This window comes from Thermothelomyces heterothallicus (genome assembly GCF_042370625.1).
Source record: "Thermothelomyces heterothallicus CBS 202.75 unplaced genomic scaffold P884_scaffold_43, whole genome shotgun sequence".
Lineage (NCBI taxonomy): Eukaryota > Fungi > Ascomycota > Sordariomycetes > Sordariales > Chaetomiaceae > Thermothelomyces > Thermothelomyces heterothallicus.
In genome coordinates this window covers 79,449-99,860 of record NW_027192604.1, presented here as the reverse complement: position 1 = coordinate 99,860, position 20,412 = coordinate 79,449, and the positions used below count along the sequence as shown (strand labels likewise).

At 55.4% G+C, this 20,412-nt stretch overlaps 5 protein-coding genes across 5 annotated transcripts; 3 read left to right on the top strand and 2 right to left on the bottom strand.

Moving 5' to 3' along the window:
• Positions 1 to 2,039: 2,039 nt before the first annotated feature.
• Positions 2,040 to 5,405, bottom strand: P884DRAFT_101943 (uncharacterized protein). The gene is made up of 6 exons (XM_069437026.1): positions 5,215 to 5,405; positions 4,530 to 5,146; positions 4,209 to 4,475; positions 3,150 to 4,145; positions 2,470 to 3,088; positions 2,040 to 2,406 (listed from the first exon to the last, which is right to left on the bottom strand). The coding sequence occupies exons 1-6, from the start codon at positions 5,254 to 5,256 to the stop codon at positions 2,224 to 2,226; spliced, it is 2,724 nt and encodes a 907-aa protein (XP_069293405.1). The 5' UTR covers positions 5,257 to 5,405; the 3' UTR covers positions 2,040 to 2,223.
• A 2,321-nt stretch (positions 5,406 to 7,726) lies between these two features.
• P884DRAFT_179767 (uncharacterized protein) lies at positions 7,727 to 7,891 on the top strand (the record flags this gene model as incomplete). The annotated part of the gene is made up of 1 exon (XM_069437331.1): positions 7,727 to 7,891. A coding segment is annotated over one exon (165 nt), but the record flags the coding sequence as incomplete, so codon positions are not given.
• Positions 7,892 to 9,336: 1,445 nt separating this feature from the next.
• Positions 9,337 to 10,508, bottom strand: P884DRAFT_101898 (cytochrome b5-like heme/steroid binding domain-containing protein). The gene is made up of 5 exons (XM_069437025.1): positions 10,398 to 10,508; positions 10,152 to 10,316; positions 9,964 to 9,998; positions 9,807 to 9,864; positions 9,337 to 9,705 (listed from the first exon to the last, which is right to left on the bottom strand). The coding sequence occupies exons 2-5, from the start codon at positions 10,240 to 10,242 to the stop codon at positions 9,524 to 9,526; spliced, it is 366 nt and encodes a 121-aa protein (XP_069293403.1). The 5' UTR covers positions 10,243 to 10,316; positions 10,398 to 10,508; the 3' UTR covers positions 9,337 to 9,523.
• Positions 10,509 to 11,320: 812 nt separating this feature from the next.
• On the top strand, positions 11,321 to 12,854 carry P884DRAFT_281200 (uncharacterized protein; the record flags this gene model as incomplete). Its single annotated transcript, XM_069443513.1, has 4 exons — positions 11,321 to 11,526; positions 11,586 to 12,244; positions 12,311 to 12,415; positions 12,478 to 12,854. 4 exons carry the CDS (start codon positions 11,321 to 11,323, stop codon positions 12,852 to 12,854), a joined length of 1,347 nt encoding a protein of 448 aa, XP_069293402.1.
• Positions 12,855 to 18,315: 5,461 nt separating this feature from the next.
• On the top strand, positions 18,316 to 19,035 carry P884DRAFT_281199 (uncharacterized protein; the record flags this gene model as incomplete). The annotated part of the gene is made up of 3 exons (XM_069443512.1): positions 18,316 to 18,482; positions 18,513 to 18,633; positions 18,703 to 19,035. 3 exons carry the CDS (start codon positions 18,316 to 18,318, stop codon positions 19,033 to 19,035), a joined length of 621 nt encoding a protein of 206 aa, XP_069293401.1.
• Between the last annotated feature and the right edge of the window lie 1,377 nt (positions 19,036 to 20,412).

The window sequence follows — 20,412 nt, the reverse complement described above, 5'->3', positions numbered from 1 at the left end:
CCGATTCACAATCCAATGGGTTTCGGTGTCTTGAGTTGAACGGCGAAGCCCGGGTGGGGAGGAGGCTAATTACTCCAGCACTTTTGCTTGGTGCTCGGTGTAAAACGGGGGTGTAAACGGCGGTACTTGCTCCGTACTGCAAGCTTTGCGGCTCCTCACTTCCGCCCCTTCTGCTGGAAATTCAACCTTGTGTAACCATCCCTACTCCCCCTGCCCCCCGTTGGCTTTGGTTCGTCCGTTTTAGGGAGTAGGTCCGGTCCTGTCCCCCCGTCTCGCCGTCTCGGGGGATTTGACCTAACTCTCAGATGCACAACAAGGCGGCAGCCGCCGCAACCTGAATTGACACACTGCCATGCGCTGCCGGCGTTGTGTAACTTTGGCCCTCACATCCCACTACGGAGTACTCCAGCAAGCAACGCAGATCGGCTCCCGGCAAGCTACCCACGGAGGCGTTCCGTGTTTATATTGCATCCTGAACGTCCGCACTGTACATAGTTACGTACATGCACTCTACATCCGTCCTAAACTCGACGGCTCAAAAATTGAACTGGCCCGAGGAGAGTAACTTGGGCGTGGCTAACACGCGGGGGGGGGCGCCCTGCTCGCGCATCACCCTACTTGTATCGTATGTATACGTATACCTTAGATGCATACGGGTACTGACTGCAGCTATTGAAACGCTACGCCGCTTCGGACCACGCCCAGTTCGGCACGAGCTGTCAAGGACCGGTCAGCAGGACAAGCACCCTCGAGGATGAGTCAAATACGGTGCGTGACTACCGAGTACTTAGTATTGGGGGCTAGATGGACTTCCAACCACACTACGCATGTATGGATACATTCATACATTCCTCAAACGACACGACGCTTCACCTGAAGAACACTAGCTCGCCCTAAATATGATCGAGGTACCTCCCTGGGCACGCCACCCAGCCCATCCCCCATCGCTGGCCAACTTTCCTGCTCTACCGTACTCCGTAACATACACATCAGATCCGTTAAAGAGGAATGAGGAATTATAACAATAATAATGATAATAATAATAACAATCAAGGAAAAAAAAAAGGCAGCGAACATAAATAAAATAAAACAAAGCACGAACAAAATGGGACTCACCTCTGGACAAATCTCTGGAGAAGCCAGACTAGAACCCCGAGCAGAAAGTTCCTCCCTCTGTCTCAGATTCAGCCAAACTAGAACGCCCAGTCTCCAATACGAAAAAAGAAGAAGAAAAACGAACGGAACACTCCGCGCTCTGTACTCCGTACACATATACAATGCACACGACCCTCCCTCGCGAGGCGCTTCCCCTCCGAGCGAGAAAAGAAACATTTTGTCTCGCGTATGGTTGCCACCTTTCCCCGTGTCTTGGTACGCACAAACATCCGTACATAATCCGTACATATTCTGCAGACCGGTCACTCCGCTCGCTCCATAAGTAGAGAGTGTACTCGTAGCCGCCCGACGTCGCCCCCTTACATAAAACTGGTGCTCGGGGAAGCAGGCGTCTGAGCCATGTCTCTGTTTTCCCTGGCTAGTGCGAGCACGATCCGTACGGAATGGTACACGATCTTGAGAAAAAAAAAAAAAAAAGAAAAGGGGGGGGGGTGAGAAGGGGGGCTCGGCGAATATGTATGGAACTTTCCATCCAGAGGCAGACCTAGAACAGCCGGGATGGGCAGATCTTGTGGTACTGTATCGCATATATGTATATCTATGCTATGTATGTACAGATTACGGATTCCGTAACTACATGTGAATGGAAACCCGAGGAGCCTTTGGCGATACACTACGAGAGTGGCTTGTGCAGTTCCTACTCTGATAGGGGAGGGACTCGGGGCTCCTAGCAAGGAAAGCTGTATTGTGGCGGTCCCGGAGGGTTCCGCTCACGGATATCCTTGACATGCTGCCCGACTTGTTCTCATCATCCCGGCCCCACGTCTTTGCGCAAGCATTACCCGCTTGGGCCTCGTGCGAGCCAAATGGGTGGCGTCGAGGAAACGAATCAAGTCCTGCGGGGGCTCCGCTCACGCAGAGATGGCCATGACCGTCCGTCTCATTCATGCTATCCGTACTAGTTATTAAAAGAAACAGGGACTGGAAAAGACGAGGTCGTAAGTGAAACACCCGCCGTCAACCCGTCTATACTCCATGCAGCATCCGGTCGTTCAGAAATATCCAAGTTCCCAGGGTATCACATCATCAAGTGTTTAACTGTACTCGTCACATCATAATACCATCCTCCTCCCGGTCCCGGATGGAGGATGGGACCTCGGGCTCGGGGTCAGGCTCGTTCTCGAGAGAAGTAGCGGGCTCGCGGTCGCAGTTTTCGCAACACTCGTGGTTGCACCCGTCATTCATGCACTTGGGCGTTATGCTCTCCCTCCAATAATGGTGACACAAACACTGGAACCGACAAGTCAGCCGGGCGAGAGCAGAAGATTGCCAGGACAGAAAGAGACAACGTACGCATTCCCAGAACCACACTACGCCTCTGCCCGCCTTGAGCCTTTTCGACCTCAAGGAGCCGTCATCCCCGCCTCCGTCATAGCTGCGCTTGCGCTCCTTGCCCCCGAGAACCATAGGCTTGCCTTTTGATCGCCTGGGCTTCCCTGGCGGGCTGGCCGGCGATTCAATGGATTCGGTATCAACATGCTTCCAGTCTTTGATATCGGCCTTGGGCAAGCCGTGCCTGCCATTGAGGTGGTCGTCGATATGGTCGAACCGCTGGCTATGCGCAGGGCGCTCCTTGCCTGTTGACTCGATCGTCTTCTGACAGAAACCGCACCAGAAGCGAAACTCGTGGTTCCGGCCCAGGTGCCAGTCAGTGAGTCTCCTATCGAGCACGACAAAATCGCGGATGCCGTGGTCCTCTTCGAGGTGAGTTCGAAGGGATTCTCTGCTGTGACAAACCTTGCCACATTCCCCTTGGTCCGGCCGGTCGGTGGGCCTCTCGGCACAGCGCCAAATCTCGGCTTGGAAGTGCTGGCTGTTTTCATGCCGCTTCCAATCATTCTTACTACCAAACCTCTTGTTGCAGTTGGCAAAGGTACATGCGTAGGGTTTTGCGTGGCGCTTCAAATGTTTTCTAGTCCGACCGTCGTTAGCGTGCGGTTCGAGAAGAGAAGGGTGGTGGGAACGAGATGTACTTGAGCTCGCAACGTCGCTGAAAAGGCTTCTGGCACTCCTGGCATTTGTAGATGTTGCCGCTGTCGCCCGCAGTTGAGGAGGGGTCCGTGGGCATTTGGCCCTTGGTTTCTATGTCGTCCAACGCCGGGTAGCCAAGCCTCTTCAGCATTTCGCCGAGCTTGCCCTTTTCGATTAACGATTTGACTACGGCGCTGGCCTGTGTCTCGTCATCAAGGTCGATGGGTCGCTGATTCTCGGCGTCCAGTTCCACCTGAGACGGCGAGGCCTTAACATGAGCCTCATCAACTTTGATGTATTGGGCGCCAGCATCCCGAAGAAGGTTGGATTGGGAGTCTGTCGAGTTCTGTGACGGTTCATCCTCGTCCGAGTCGGAGTCATGCGAGCCGTCTTCTGAACCTGAGTCCTGGGCGGAACCGTCCACGTCCATGTCATCCGGTACGTTCGATTCGACCTCGTCCACTTGCGTCAGGACGTCTGAACGCGAGACGTCTGGCGTCTCTGGTGCATCAGAGCTGGCCATCTCCTGGGCCTGCCGTGGCCGGGCGGCAAGCTGGTCAAAGGGCCTGGACGCTGCACATGCTTGACTCAAGATGTCGGGAGCAATGCCAATGCGAGACGGTAGGTTGGCTTCTTCCGAAATCAACTCGGCGCCTGAACGCGCTCCCTCTATGGTTGGCCGCTGAGTGCCGAGCACGCAAGGCGCTGATTTTGTCACCGGATGGGGGTTCTCCGTGATGTTTTGGTCCGAGAGTCGAAGCGAGCCGGTCTCCAAAGTAACCGGCTCCCTCTCTTCCATAGATGAGAAAGACGAGAATGGGTTGACGTTGCCCGTCTGATCCAGGTGGGAATTCCTGAAAAGGCTGGCAGGGTCTACATGACCCTGGTCCGTCCCTACCCACAACGTCTCCGGAGTCAGAGTCGAGCTCGAGGCCGTGGGTAAGTCTGAGGGAGCAGACTCGGAAGGGCGGAGGCCCGCAACATCGGATCCCGAAACCCTGTGATCGCGCGTGTCAGGATTGTCGCTATATCGCACAGAGTTGAGAGCTGCGCAGACTCACTGGAACGTAAACCGACTCAGATCGGCGTTTTCTACGCCGTGTTTTCTCTTCAGGTGCTGCTTGAAGTTATCTAGCCTGGGCCAGTCCTTGGGCTTGTCCTTACACTGGTCCACATCGCACCGATAGACCGTCACGACACCCATCAAGAGCTTGTGCACGGATTTCGTGTGGCGGTCAAGATCGTTTTTAGTAGCAAATCCTTCGTCTGCCTTCGGACAGTCCCAAAATGGACACTTGCAGGGCCGAGTATGTCTAGCTTCGTGTTTTCTGGTCACTGGGTGTTAGCACGGGTGGAGGGCGCAGTGTATTATGTGCACTTACTTCAAGTCGGAACGCCTCTTCACTGGCTCGTTGCAAATCGGGCATGTCATTCTTTTCGAAGTCGGCGCTCCGGAAGAAGGCCTTTGGGCGTGGGTTTCCCGTGTGTGAGGGTCATCTTCCGGCGAGGCGTCCTCCTGTCCGATTGCCTGAAAGCGAGAGAGGAAGTTTTGTTCGAGCTCTCCCTGGATAGAAGGGTTCCCCACGCTCTGCCGGGCATTGCTTCCGTATCCGGAATCGGTCGGTGTCCCTCCAATGCTTAGACAAACAGTATCCGGCTCTGAAGGCGGGGCGCTTCGGTAGGTCGTGAAGCTCGGGCGCGGCTGGCTGAACGACATGCCAACGGGCTGACCCGCGGCAGCCTCGAAGGGACTCCACGGTCCAGGTCCGTGGATGAACTGGTTCAATGGATGCATTCCTTGATGCTGCGTGAACCCGCGTTGGCTACGGGCGCTCGGCAAGAGGGGTAAGCCACCCATTAGCTCCCTAGGATCCAGATTCGGTGCCGATATGGCCGGATACTGCGTGAGACTGAGCATGTTGAGGCTTGCCGACTGCTCAAGGTTGCGCATGATAATCGAATCTGGCGACCCAGGGGAACTGTCCCCAAGGCTGAGTAGCTGACCAAATAGTCAGCATGTGATCATCAGGTTCAAAAAAAAAAAAAAAAGTTATCACGGCATCATACTGGGAATCGATCCTGGGGGGGGAACTGGGAACGCCGCGCCATTATAAAAGTGACGACCGAAACTTCCAGTGAGGGTCGAACGAGGCTGGGGCCGGCGAATTCAGGTCGACTTCCGAGATATGGTCGCACGCCGGCTCACTTTCCGAAAACCGGACGGCCTTGTGCCGAGTCGCGATGGACCCGGTCTCTAGATCGGACTGAATCAAGACGTCGTCCGAATTGCAGCAAACTGGGTCCTGGATGCTAAATAGATGTCACAAGGGAGAAAATCGGGGGAGAAAGTCGCTTTAGCGCAACCGGGAGTCCTCGAAAGGCGCAATGGGAGGGCCCGCCAAGTGAGCTCACTGCCAGCGAAGAACTGACGGACGCCTTGCCACGCATCGATTGGACAACATGTCGAGCGGGACTGCAGAAATGGTGCGCGCACTACGCAGCCGTCGATAAAGCACGGATCCGTAAATGAACAGTTGACGACCGTAAGATTGTCGCCAATCTTTCTCAACAACAGGATTAGACTTCGCAAAGCTCGGCGTCAACGACAACACCAAGAGATTATCGAAACTGCAAGTTGGCTTGTGCAGCGCCAGGTTCGAGGACGAAACGATGGAAGGAGCAGGACGCCGGACAGAATCAGGCAGCCTCATGTTCTGCCTGCGCCGCGCCTTCTGGTCACAAGTTGGGCAGACTCGAGCAGGCCAATGGCAAGCTTGCTCGCCATCGGAGAGTTTGCGAAAGCAAAGGTAACGTTATGGTCACGTGCGTTGGCAGAGCCATGGATTTGTCATTGGCCACGCTCTCCCTGACCGATCCCAATAAGTACACTACGGACGACAAGAAGTACGGACCGTAGGTGTAACGGTTCTATCTCGGCCACTTACAACGCCATCGCTCGATTGTCACGGTAACACAAGTCCACGACAATCCCGACGTGCTATCCTCTCAGCACACTCCTTGCTCACTGTGCGCTACCCTTCACGGGGCAGTTAAAGCCCCTCCTGCCCCTGTATTATCTCGTTCCCCTGGCTGGCCCCGTAGTTGTTGTTCGACATGGTGGCAAGGAGCCGTACATAGTAAGAGATGATGGTGGGTCCCTTGAAGATCGTGGGCGATTGACACGGGCCTTTTTTCGCGCGGAGCCAGGCGACCCTCGCGGCCCGGTTCCCTTGCGGAAATGCCCCGGCCCGAAGCGTCGAACAAATCGTGGTTCGGGTGATTAGTTATATCTAAGCCTCAAGATTTGGCTCGAGGTTATGTGAAGAAACAACCCATACGACTCCTTGGCGGCCCAAGAACTGCATGTTTGACGAATCTCAACCCATCATGCAGAAATCCCATCACATCTCAACTTCTGCGATGCGTAATTCTTGCCAAACTGGGTTCGGATGGCTTGCAGATTCAGATCAGTCTCCAGCCTCGCACCGGGACTGGGGTCGAGGCCCTACACCATCTCAGGCCCCCGTATGCAAGGACCGAGTCCCCGTTGATAGTTACCACTAATAACCTGGCGCCGGGCCCTCCCGGATGGCTCGAACAACCCCTCCCAAAGAGGCTTGAAGACGCTCGAGTTCGTTGTACCCGCTCGTCCCGCACGACTGGGCGGCATTTCCCCGGTTTCACTCCTGCCTACCTCTAAGGTTGTTCCCATTGATGGCATGGCCCTCGTCGCCTGTGCTTTGTTGAGCTGCGTTGCCACCCTGCCATAAACTTCATGCGGTTAATGACAGTGTAAGCCCTCGGGGTTCGAGGAATCGAGACGAACCGGTCTCGACGGTCACAACGCTCTTCGCATCTCGGGTCCACGATGGGCTATCCTGGGCCGCTAGGCCGCCCACGCTGGAGGTCACAATCCCCCCCCCCCCCCACCTCCCTACAATGCCTACTGCCAACGCGCTTTGCCTTCTTGGGCTGCAGATGATGTGCCGCGCCCAGAATGACTCGGCCCATTGACGCCATACTTTGGGACGCGACGCCAGTCAAGCACGAATGATATTCGTCAATACCCTGTAACAGTGAGTGATCTATCACTCCTGATACAGTGATAATGCCTTGTGATGCTCCCGCAACCGCAGCATCCAGATCTTTCATTGTCAGGCCTCTCGCATGAGGCGCCTTCTCGAGCCCACCGGCACAGGTCACGGCCATTTGGAGCCGGCCCACGAAAAGATAATAAAAGAACTCGAGGCACTAAGGGTTGTTGGCCAGCCGCCGGCAAACACAAAGGATCAGCAGTAGCTTCAGGGGGGCGGAAGTAAGGAACAGTTTGAGGCTTATGGCGTCGATAAGGACCGCTGGCATGATATAAACCCTCCTCCCTCTGGAGACCATCTCCCGTGTACCACTGCAGCAGCGGTTCGAGCTTCCACCAGTCAAGGCACAAGCAAACCATCAGGAGTCTTTCGTCATCCACGGTCCAAACGAGCAGCAGCAACCAGTAGCCGGAGCGGTCCGTAAAGCGTCCATTCACCTCCCGCCATTCCCCTGAAGAGCCCTCCAACTAGCTCGAGTATCCGCCATGTGTGACTACGACGAGTTCAGCTTCACCTGCGGTCACTACGTGATCCGCCGCAAGTCCTACTGCCATTTTGCCCGCAATCACCCCACGCACGGTTGCAGGAGCGTCAAGAAGCTTCGGAACATCTGGGAACAGGGCCGGCCTTGCGATGAGTGCATCCAGAGGCACAGACAGGCCCAATGGGAGTATTACCAACGTCAAATGCAAGCCCAGGGCCAAGGCCAGGGCCAGGGCCAGGGTCAGGGTCAGAGTCAAGCTCAAGGTGAAGGTCAGGGTCAAGGTGAGGAAAGGAACCTCTTTATTTTCCTCGCGGCCACAACCCTTTTTTCCCCACGAGGTCATAGGCTAATAATCCTCGCAGGAAGCAGTGGTGCCCAGTAAGGGCAAGAAATAAATCATTCTTCTTCGAAAAATTGCTTCGCCCGTTGGCATCTGGGACTGGCACCGCGGTGGGTAGATTATGCCATCTATAGCTGCTTCTCTAGTGGGCGCGGGCGCCGTTGGCTCCATGGTCACTGGCCTGGCGGTGGATCATCAGAGAACGGAGAGCAGTGCAACTCCGCAGCATTCTACATAGAGTTAGTTCAGTTGATGGCGTCGTACTCTTCCTGCAAAGATAGGTTATAAGTAACCTATTGCTAAAACAACAAGGCTGTGCCTATTTCGCAGAACCAAAGTAACCGCCGCTCGTCGTGAACACTCTCCCACAGCAATTGACACCCAACAGTCCTCCTCTGTTGCGGTATTTGTCCGAACAGGTTTTCCTGCTCCGTCCGCACTACCTCGTCTTGATGGTCCCTCTTTCTCATCCCTTCTCTCCCCCTCCCCACTAAAATTACGAAATAAACAAGGTAACTAGGTCTAGGTCTTCTGTCTTCCTGTCCTCCTGTGCAAATGTTCCTAGTACGGTTCATCCGTCCCCTTTCCTCTTTGACCAAAAGAAGGACCTGTAGCAAGGTGTCTAGGTGTGGTGTCACAAGTCACGAGATAGTTTTTCTACGTCGGAGCCGACACAGCTGTTGCACAGTCTGTGCAACTCACTCACGTGCTTCGCATCAGATTGAGGGTCGCCAGTTCGGTGATGAATGGGCCTGGAAATGGATTCCTTACTGTTGAAGTCCGGAAGAAATGAGCGCGCCCACCTATGTTTGTATCGCACGGCATTGTTACGTTGACCTTCAAGACAGAGATCCTGCCTACCCAATATCTGGCCACCGAGGGCCCCCCCCCCCCCCGACAGAGGGACATGGCAGTTGGTAAGCTACACAACGACGGAAAACATGTCGTGGTGCGACGGGATACACAGAGAATGGTATGCAAATTGCCAGGCCGACTCTGCCCAAGCTCCCCTTCAATATCTGCCGTGGACACCGGAAGTGCACAATATGACCGGTGTCACCTCATCGAAGGTCATCAAGCCTGACCGGGGATTCTGAGGCACCCCAACATCGGTCAACAAGACCCATCCCGATGCAACCCTCGGCCGTTAGACCATCGCAGAAGGGCCAACCACCAGACCTAGCCTTTCTTTGAGGGCACCCCGAGCACGATCCCATACGTCAAAACCGATTTCACCTCCGGAGTGCCATATCATCAACTGGTGGGAAGATCAAAGAGCAAACCAGGGTCTTAACCCCAACCAACACCAACTCATGCAACAGTTCCCTCCCTTTTGCCAACCTGATAAGCAGCAGTAAGCAGCAAGTCGTTCGAATCTCGACCCCCGAAACAAAACCCCAGCATCGCGAGCGAGCACCGGCCCCCTCCCCGAGCCGACCGCCTGACTTCTGGTCCTCCTCACTCAAAATTCGTCGCCCCCTGCACCTTACCAACGACGTTATACCGCTTCGAGAAGAAGGTGACCCAGTCGTTGAGCGTGCTCTGCTCCTTCTCCGGCAGGTCCCGCCACTCGGGGCTGACGTCCTCGGGCTTGGTGGACGTCTTGCCGAGGGCGCGCGAGGCGTCCTTGCCGGCGAACACTTTTTGGAGCGGGAACGAACCGAGTTAACGTTGCGAAGCTCTCATTAGGGCAAGAGGTGGGCTCGCCCGCTCGTGTCAGGTTTGTGAGAATGGGACTTACCGTGGTATGCGCCGCCCGGCTGGTAGGCTTTGTTTCCAGTCACGTCGTAGACGATGCCCTGTTGCGGAGGGGCAGTTAGCGTCGTGCGGGCATATATATATCTACCTTGTGTGGAGATGCGCGCAACGACGGAAAGCTTGTGAGGGGTGGTACGTACTTTGATGGCCACGTAGCATTTCCCACCGTTCTCGCCTGCAGGTAAATGTCAGTTTGCTATTTCCAAGAACCGGTGGCTCAAAATATAACGAGTCTCGTTAGAATGTAACCGCTCATATGAGATCTCAACCCCTCGGGGACGTCACCGATTCCCTCTCGGAAATGGAGAGAATAAGAAAGTGGCTATACCGTTTGCCTTGGCCAGTTCCTCAGGAGAGATCGGGTCGTCCTTTGGGGGATCCAGCTGGACAGGGACTTTGGGCTCGAATTTGCCAGCCATGGTATTTGTGAAGAGTGGGAGAGGTTGAAGGTGAAGACAGCAATGTTGAGACGGAAGGAGGGGTTCAGGTAGGCCTGGGAAATATATATAAGCCGAGGCTCTCGTCGAACTGAATCCCAAGACCAGTTTGGGTCCGACTTGGTATGGAAACTCACTCAACTGAGTAGGATGGCTTTAACTTGTAAGATGGAGGGAACCAAAATGTCTCTTCAAGTCTCGAGGCTGCTCATCGAGACGTGCTCGGGGAGAGCAAGTGTAGCAGTGGGGCCCCGGCAAGCGAAAGCCTCGGGATGAATGGAGGGGTTGACAGGGGTTTGTGCTTCGGCCGTCGGATGACGTGCAGCCCGATTTCTGCCTTAGGCTGTTATGATCCGCAACGAATATGGCAAGTACGAAGACGGTAATGGAGCATTGCCTTTGTGAATACAATGTTTAGTTATTCGTTGGGTTGCCGGCTCTCTCGAGTCGGGCCGCAAAATCATCAAATATCAACTATTTCTACACAGGGCATTGTGGCACTGCTTGCACAACAGCCATAATATATAATATATGGAGTAGCTGACGGACAAGAAGACATGAAACTAGAACTAGAACTAGAGAGATTAAAACTACTTGGGACAGAGAAGAAAGATACAAACTGAACAAAACAAGGGCAGCACCATAAGTTAGTTGTACGGAGTATCTGTGAGGCTCAGCGTTGAACGCTGGTGCGGCCTGGCAAGGCACCTGGTTGGATGAGCTCGCAGCGGTAGTTATCGGTGGGGCCAACGAGAGGAATTGGAGCATGGCGCGCCTCGCCTGAAGCACGCCTGTCAACCCCGAAATCTCGAGAGGTCGAGGGGCCGTAGGTCGGCATACATTGACAAACAACGTCTACCAAGACTCAATTGACTGCTCCAATTGGGCTCAAGGATTACGATACGCCATGATGCCGATATCGAGGACCGCCGGTCTGCGGTCCGCCTGGACATCACGGCTCGCGCAACCGTTCACGTCTCCCCTCGGATCATCCCGCAGCGGCTGGCGCCGGCATGGCCCATCCATTTCCGTGACACTGCGGGCTAGTCATCAGGTCCGTATGAAGTCGACGGCACCGGCCGGCCGTGAACCGGAACACTTTTCGAAGCAGACAGGGCAGACAAAACCGCCTTCTCCCTCCCTGAAGAGCATGATATGGCATGGCATCAAGTCCGACGCCAGTCGCGCCTGGTACGTGATAAGAAACACCAGCTTCCGTGAGGTTATGCGGCGGAATCCGGGGGAGGCGTTCGGTGCTATCGTAGCGTATGTGAACCCCATCCCAGACGGGATCACAGAGTCCCGCAATTGACAGCGGCGAACAGAGTGGCTGGCGCCATCGCGGTCTTCATCTACTGCGTCTACGCATACTACACCTACTTTTACAGCCGCCAGTTCACGCGATACCCCGAGCCAGTGGCGCAAGCCTTGCGGAAGGCGCTCTACTTCAGCAATCACGACCCGGACCCGCAGCGCGCGCTGAAATACTATAAGCAGGCGCTGGAGCTGTGCGACCAAGAGGGGCTGGATCACTTTTCGGACGATGTCATGGGCATCAAGATTCAGGTGGCCGCGTGGCTCGAGAAGATTGAGAGCTACCACAACGCCATCACCGTGCTGGAGAACCTGCTGAATGACTGCAAGCGCTGGGTGGAAGTCATGGAGAAGAGCGCGGCCGAGGGGACGCTGCCAAAGCTTGAGCCCGTACCTGCTGCCAAAGAGGGCGAGGCCGGTGTTCCCGAGCAGCCGAGAGAGGGCTGGTGGGCGAAGCGGACGAGGCTCCTGGCCAAGGCCGTCAGCATCAGCGTCAAGCTAGCCAATCTCTACTCGGACGAGCACGTGTTGGAGCGGGAGGTAGCCCACGAGCGGCTTGTCTGGGCGGTCGAGACCGCCCTGAAGGAGACGCAGAGGCGCGCTAAGGAGGGGCTCAAGGACGGGGAGGGCCCCTGGATGAGTCTAGAGGAGATAGGTGGAAGCTTGGAAGGTAAACCATCCAAATATGCCGCGCTCCCGTCTCTACGAAGCTCACACACTGACTTCTGGCTTGCAGCTCTTGCGTACAGTTACCAGGAAAGGAACCAGTATCATCTGGCCGTCCCGCTCTTCTTCCAGGCCCTCCGGTTGTGTCAGGATCCCTGCCACATCGCCCTGTTGAGTAAGTTCGCAATCGCACACGCTTACCTACCCTTCTCTTTCCTCACGTTCTAACGCCACCAGTGAACAACATCTCGACCAGCTTCGCGGAGCACCCGCTCATCCCGCCTGGTGACGCGCCCGTTCACGCCATGATGGAAGAGTCCAAGACCTGGGCTACAGCAGCGGAACAACGCGCATCCTACCTTGCAGCTGCCCAGCGGTGGGCGCAGAACGCCATTGAGCACGCTTCCCAGCCGCAAGGCGACCGGCGGACGTCGGAATGCGACCGAGCCTGCGCTGTTGCGCTCTCCAACCTGGGTTCGGTGCTGGCGATGCTAGGCAAGAACAGCGAAGCGCGCGCAAAGTACGAGCAATCGATCGCTCTGAGCAAGAAATTTGGCTTTGACGACTACGCGGCCGAGGCCGAGGCCAGGCTCCGAAGCCTGCCCGAAGCATGATGTCGATAATCCTGTGCTGTCAGCGTTGCCGAACCTGCGCGCTATTTTGCGGCTCGGTAACTACGGCACTCCCGGGCTTCTCTCAATATCCGGCACCGAAAACGAAAATCTAAATGCACCTTACCACATCGCACGGAGTCGCCGACGTGAGATAGCGTGAACCAGGCAGGTGTATACAGTTGCTGTAGCACCGCTCTGTCTGTAGTCGCGAGCCCGAATCTCGACTGATTCCTAATAAGCGCAAAGTCCCTAAAAAAAAAACCAGTCACACGATAGGGGATCCCGACAAATGCAACCTTAAGGCACAGCAACCTTACCAACCGTCGGCACGAGTACCCTCCGAAGCTATCTTACTCACATTGAAACCAAAGAACAGGGTGGGCGAAAAGAAAAGAAAAAGAACAATGACGACATAATTGGTTATGCCATCATCGTCTGTTTCTAGCGCGATCCCGAGGAAAGTCCCCCGCACGCGAACGGCCTCCTTAGCAGACTTCTCGGGGTGACGCCGGCCGAGATCCGCCGATGGCCGCCTAGGCCAACATCAAAATTTGGTGTGCGGGCATCCGCCGGCGGGTCCGTTCCCGAGAAGATCTGGTCTGTTTGTGTGTGCCCGTGTACCTAGGTATTATGCCTCTCTCTCTCTCTCTCTCTCTCTCTCTCTCTCTGTGTGTGTGTGTGTGCGTGTGCGCGTTTCGACCCGTTCAGTGGCACGTCAAGTCGAACGGCACATTGACAAGGCTTCGGGCGTGCCACGGCCTAGAGAAGCACAAAAGGAACGAAGAAAAAAATTGTTAGCTACACCGCTGCTTTCTCATTCGTGCCGGATCGCCAAAACCCCTGCCAGCGCGCCTGTTTTGGCGAGCGCGCGCGCGATGGTTGTGTGGTAGCAGTGGTGGCTGCTTTGCAGTGTATGTGCATGGTGCATCCCGTCTCCCTGCAGGGCAACATCACGCCACTGCTCCCGGGGCCGAGAGACGACGCCCGGGCAAAAAAGCGAGAGCGACACCTAGAATCTCACAAACCTGCGGCCGGCGAGGGTGGAAGCGGCGGGAGACGAGCCAATGACGTTGAGTCGACGGAGGGCGTGTACTGTATGTACTCCGTATGTACATCCACTACAAAGTACTAGTGTAATTGCCGAGTTGAGCTTCTGATGTGTTTCAAAGAGGTGACCGAAGCCCTGCAGCCTTCTGGCGAGGTACTACTTACTTGGTATGTGCTTGAAAGTACGATACCACGTCAGAGCTGTGATAAAACCTCAAGCATGCAGCTCGCACGCTCGGGTCTCCAAACTCTCGAGATCAGAGTCCAAGGTACTGTGTGCTTAATTGAGTGTCCCCGGGCAGCTCTACGGAGGAATAATAGAGCTCTGCGGTAGCGTCACTAGTGGCATTCGGAAGCGAAAACCAGAAAAGAAGGTTGTCGACACGAGCTACGTAGGTCGAGCGAAATGCTGGTGCCTGACAGCGCTCTGCACCTCTCTTGTCGTGACGCTGCCTTTTTTTTTTTTTTTTTTTTCATGTGACGGCTAACCTTTACGGGGACGTAGTTAGTGTGTGTATACACCTAGGTTAGCTTTCCGCTCGCGGGGCGGGGCAGGACTAGGCGCTTTCGGGACCTATTACACCGTGTGAGACTCGCTCGGAGGATAGCGGGGTGGGTGTCTTCTTCGGTCGTAAGCCGGTTGATCGTGTGTGTAACTATCCGGTGCACGCCGGATATAGGGCGAGAGACAAGATATCCAAAGCTTTAACGGAGAGCGGTTCTCTGGGGCCGGAGAGCTACCTTAACGGTATGTTGTGACCCGTACTGCGAAGAGAAACCAATTGACGGACTTTACGGAATCGCTGGCGTTTTCCGTAAATCAGCCTGGGTCTAATACTCGGCTGGGGATATGCCAACAGATGCAGGCCGAGACGACGAGCCAAGAGTTGTGTCGATCGTTGCTGTTCGCTTGGGAGTTGGCATTCCATTCCGATACCAAATGGACCTTTCTGATTGGCAGCAGTGCTCCAATTGAGTGGTCTTGGCATGGTCTTTTAAGCTTATTTCGAATAGTGTAAAGGATCAGTGGGCGGCACACTACAAAGCACTTGCACAGAGGAATTCCAGAGCCCGTATCCGCACCATAAAACATCATTAGCAACCCACAGAGTGTCTTGCTTAGCTAAGACTCGATAGTCCTTATATGTAGTTTTTGTGCTACAGGAACTCTTCTTCGGCTGGAAATAACATTGTGCTGTTGTTTGATGCTCGGGACCAAGCACCCCAAGGCGTTTCGCAGGTATCAAACGGCAACCCAGGGAAAGCCTCCTGCACTAGAATGTTAGGTTCCTATAATCTGATTAGCACCTAACCCCGTGCTCCCACGCTGACCTTGGTTATATGTCACTTCGGAGGCTCAGCCAAGACGAGTTTCCAGGCCCTTGAAACTGTCCGCCACCCACGCCCCACGCTGGAGCCGAGACTGTTCGTCCTACTAGTATGAACAGAGTGTCGGGATGAGGGAAGTTTCACTACACTAGAGCTCAGGAATTGACAAATCTAGTTGCAACTTACACCAAGTATGTTCACATCACACTTGTCTGGGAGCTCCTGCGGCCGCCTACACTCTACCCTAACCGGGTCCAAGGAAAGAGTGTACGCAAATGGTGTTCTGGCCTTGGGGCTTCCGCCCTACCAATGCTTCCCCATGCGGTCTCATCTCACCCGGCTTCGCCTCTATCAAAAACCTACCTGCCTTTTATGAAGCGATATTGCCGTTCGTGACTCTAGTATACCGGAACGGCCTACAGGTGACGGGGAAACTCAAAAAGTAGTGTCCTTGTCGGTACAAGTGGACCCTGATCAACCAGATCCCGGGCTGGGTCCATCCACCGTAGGGCGAGACACCTGCCAAACGGAGGGGTGGACGTCGACGAAGTGGCACCTCGAGATTTCGATGAAAGGCGAGTTGCGGCGACTCAGGCGCCAGGCACCGACATTTCTATCTCACCCTGTGGATCGCTAGATTTGGCTGTGGAGGCCGGCTGCCAGGGCTCACATGCCAATCTTCTGCTGACTGATTTGGAATCCGCTACTCCATACTCGGGACGGCCCAGATGGGGACCTGTCCCATTCCCGGATCTGGGGCCGTTGAGCTCCATGCTTGTACCAAAGTTCCTTGCAGGCTCCCTCACGATTTGGTGAAGATTCGGTGGTACAGAGTACCGCAGCCGCATCGGTCGCGCGGCGATACCCTCAAGCGCTTCTATCCGAGTACCTTGCGTATGTGCCTTTTCAAATGGCGGATTGCAGCCTGTTGTTGGCACCCAGTCGAGAGCCTCTCACGCAGCTCTGCTGACCCTTCCCCCCCCTTTCTCGTCGCTACTAGTGTGCCCGTTGCACAGATTGATGGCACATCCGTTTGCACCCTGCTGACTCGGGAGCCCGTCTCTCGGGGCAAAGGCCGAGCTACCGGATTCGCTGCCGACTGCAGGGTGTACTCTGTACTGTATGTACTTGCTCGGTAAGGAGTCCCAGCATAGTGCGTGCGACGGTCGAGCCGGGACAAATCGCAAAACCTTGGCCGGCGAATGACCTGCCGTTTTAAAAGGCTGCCTTGAGAGGTCGGTACCTCTGAGCACTGCAGGTGCTTGAGTGCGGGGGGGGGGCGCCATTACCTACAGCGCGAGAGGGTCTGCTCTACCCCTTCCCTTTCCAAAACGGGCGGGTAGCAATCGTGCTTGCCGCTGGCCGCAACAGTGCAAAGATATGTCAGGTGTTTGTCAGGCCGCCGAGCTTCTGGGGCAGTCACGATCGAAGAGAACGAACCCTAGTAGAGGTTCATTCCCTTTACGCCAAAAAACAACTCCCTGGCTCGCCAGAGGGATTAGCCAGACCAACCAGATCATCGAGCAACATAGCAATTAAAAGCGTTGTCCCACTTCCTCCCGATAAACTCTTCGACTCTATGTAGATTGGCACACGGCCGAATGCTTGGATCTCCCGCCAAGCCTCGTGTGGCTACACCCAAGCAATGATCATCATCGTCCTTCAACACGCATTTTGCCCTATCAGAAAAGTCAAGCGAGTGGCATGTTCGTCCAGGGCCGTACAGCCGCTGTTAACGACTGGGCTATTCACTGGGTCTGACATCCGTTTTGGGACTAACTGACCCGCACAGAAAGAGCCAGGGGACCTTCGCAACGAGAAATGAGCGACTGAAAGCTCGAACGGCGGTTGGGCCACTCGTATAGCGCTTAAAATGCCCGGCAGTCTGGAAACCGCTGCAAGCACCCCACGCATCGCCGTGGCGCCTCCCGTCAGCTTAGAGAAGCTGGAACCATGGGGCTCCTAAAAGATGAGGTCAAAAAAGGTAGCACCTATCGAGCTGGAACAATGGCTGTGCCAGTCCTCGTTCAGGTGCTCGCCTTGTGGGACTTCTTGCAGCGTTCCCGGCTGGGCCGTTCAGCGGCGTGGTAAATGCCTCTTCCGGGACATTGTGGTGTTTTTTTGACATCTATGGCCCTGTCCTTTCCGTTTGCTCGTCACCTCTGGTATGATGACAAGACTCGTTTTGACGTCAGTGCCTAGAAGGATCGAGAACTCCTTTTTTGCGCTGCTGTTGTCATCCAAATTGTTCGAAGCTCAACTTCCTCTCCGCTCTCGGATGCAGGCCGGTGTTGTGCGGCCGGATGAGAGGTATACTCGGCCTTGCAGAGTTGCGTTGGCAAACCAGCCCAGATACCGCGGTTCCCGAGAATAGACCGCACCAGGGATCAGGCCGTTTCCGACCCCCGGCGCCCTGTCGCGCCGAGCGTTAACTCCGTCACCGTCTGTTATGTACATGCAAATCGTCTGCAGACCCTGTTCTCGGCCGGCCGCGGGAGTCGGTGCAGAAGGGCGGATGCGAGTCAGGGTATGTAATCCGTACACGCATATGTACAGACACTACGCGGTATTCACAGTAGTACCTCACACCACCCCCCCTCCCTTCCTTGGTCTCCCCATCCTATTCCCAGGTCCACTTCACACGCCCTCCCACCCCTCCTCCCTTGCCCAATCTCGCCAAAGTCAGGAATACACGACCACCACCACCATGATCCCTGGTCTGGTTGCATGCGATGCCAAGCCCATTCCCGTAGAGAAGCCTCCCTTCGTTGGGCATCTCCGATCGGCCGGGTTTGTACACTAATTTCATGTGGGGGGAGGGTAGCCTCCTCGCCTCGTCCTACACGGTATAGCCTTTTCCTGGGGATCGTGGTGGACGGGTGAATCCCTGATCAACACATGTATAAATACTGGCTCTCTATCCACCGGGAGACCCTGTGCCCCATGTTCTTTCCACTCCCTCCTTCCTCGACCGTCCACGACACTACCGCGTTATCGATTCGTCTCGCTTCATCAACCACTCGCCCCTCTCACACACAAGGCTACTCGCCCGCCTCATCGTATCAGCCTTTTGCCAGTCAGCGCCATGGGAGACGTCGGGCATTACGTCGACTTCCCATCACCACCCAACTCGATGTACTACGTCTACGGCGACGGTGACCAATATCTGTCCGAATCGCAGAGCCCCAACAACCCAGCTGTGGGTTCTCGCGCTCAGCTCAGGCCAGAGCAAGCTTCTGACAGTTCAGTCTAGTACGAGAACAACACATCGGCCGGAGACAGCAGGTATCCGAGCCCGGGGCACGAAGAAGGAGAATCCGCCGAAGCGCCAGAACCGCAGAAACCAGCTGCGAAGCGGAAACGGGAGAACCGGTACAAGAACGCGCCGCCCGCCGTGCTATCGGTTGGTATTGGCCTTTTGCAACCGCGGTTCAAATCGCATGCTAACCCGTTCTTCTCTCATCGGTTGCAGAGGCGGAGAGCACAGAACCGCGCCTCCCAGCGTGCCTACCGCGAGCGCAAGGATCAGAGGATAAGGGACCTCGAGCAGATGCTTAACGAGGCCAAGCAGCGCAATGATGTGCTCAGCCGAGCCTACGCCGCGCTCCACGCCGAATACACCGCCCTTAAGTCTTCCCAGCTCGGCGACACGAGCTACCCGCAGCAGTTTGGCGCCGGCCTGCTCTACAGCGGCGGTACCCCAGTAATCACGCCGTTAAACGCCGCCGGCGGCGTCGATGGTCTCGAGGGCCTGGACGTGTATGCCTACGGCGACATGAGCACCCCGAGGGGGTACACGTTATAAGGTGCCGGGAGCGAAAACCGGCAGGCACCTCGTTCTCTTCGCGGCTCCCCTCTTCCCCTGCGCTTCCGGCGTTTTGTCATGTGGCGCCACATCGCGGAGTCGGCCAGCTGATGTCCGGCTGCGACCACGGCTCTCCGCTCTCGCCCCAGAGCCTAACGAAGCGGTCGGGGATTTCCGCCCGGGCGGACGGCGGGCGAAAACCGCTCCGGAATCGTCAGACCGGTCGCCAGCAAGCAAGATCCGGACCAGTACTTGCTCGGTCACATAAAAGAAAAAAAGCAGCAGTAACACCTTTTCGCACACCCGCTCGTGTATGCAGACACACGCTCCTATAAACGGAAGCCGGTGCGTCTCGGGGGCATGGACTCGGGAGGATATGTGTGAAACATGACTCTCTTTTACGCTCCCCCCTCGACTTAGAAGCGGTCTCTGGCGTTCATTTAGAGTCGGAGTCTCTTCATCCCTTATTTTCGCTCTTATTATCTCATCCCCCAAGGTTTTGCATGGAAGGTTATCGGCATATTGGGGTTTCCATTGTTGAGCTTTTCTGGGTTCCGATCATGTTATTTATGTATGATACGATGGCGCAGGGCAGGGCACTATACCCGATGGATGGCTGCATGGGAAACAATGGGCAACATACAGAAATTGTACTATGACTCTAGTTGATGTAATGACATCCTCTTCCTCTTTCTCCTCCTTCTCCCTCTTCTCCCCCTTCCATCTGATGATCATCGTCATCATCATGACAAAGCTGACTTGTCCACATCGTGCGTGACGCAGCGGCAGTTGCGGTTGTGTCAATGGTATGCGGTGCTGCCATCTTGGCTGAACCCGTGACCAACGACCGGAGCTGGATATATGGTGATGGTGCTTCTTCAGTATTGTTTATCCGTTTTCCTAATGACTTGCTTGGGGTTGGGGGGCAACAACCAACGGTCTTCGAAGCATCGGTCTTCGGCCCGCAAGGCAACTTTGGACGCCATCTGGCCGTCACGTACCGTTCTTCAGCTCCTTAGGTGTAGAGTACCTAGGTGGCTGCAAATTCAAGTACGCATTGAAGCATGACAGATAGTTGGTTAGGGAGAAAAAAAAAGGGGGAGGGGGGGAAGAGGGGATGGCTTAGCCCATCAATGTCATCCGTTCCAGCACGCATCGTATTGGGGTGTATCGTAACAAGCTCTAGCGGAGTTTCCCGTCAAGCCAAGCTGCAAGCTCTCACTCTAGTGTGTGGAATGATTTTGCCATTGAAGAAAGAAATATGGAGAGTTCGCTCTAGAAGCCAAGGCGGTTGCTGTACCATACAGTGCTAGAGGCCTAGTAGGCCGGAGCCAGTAACGCCAGCAGGTAGAGGTAGTGACGAACTCTTGAGTCTGA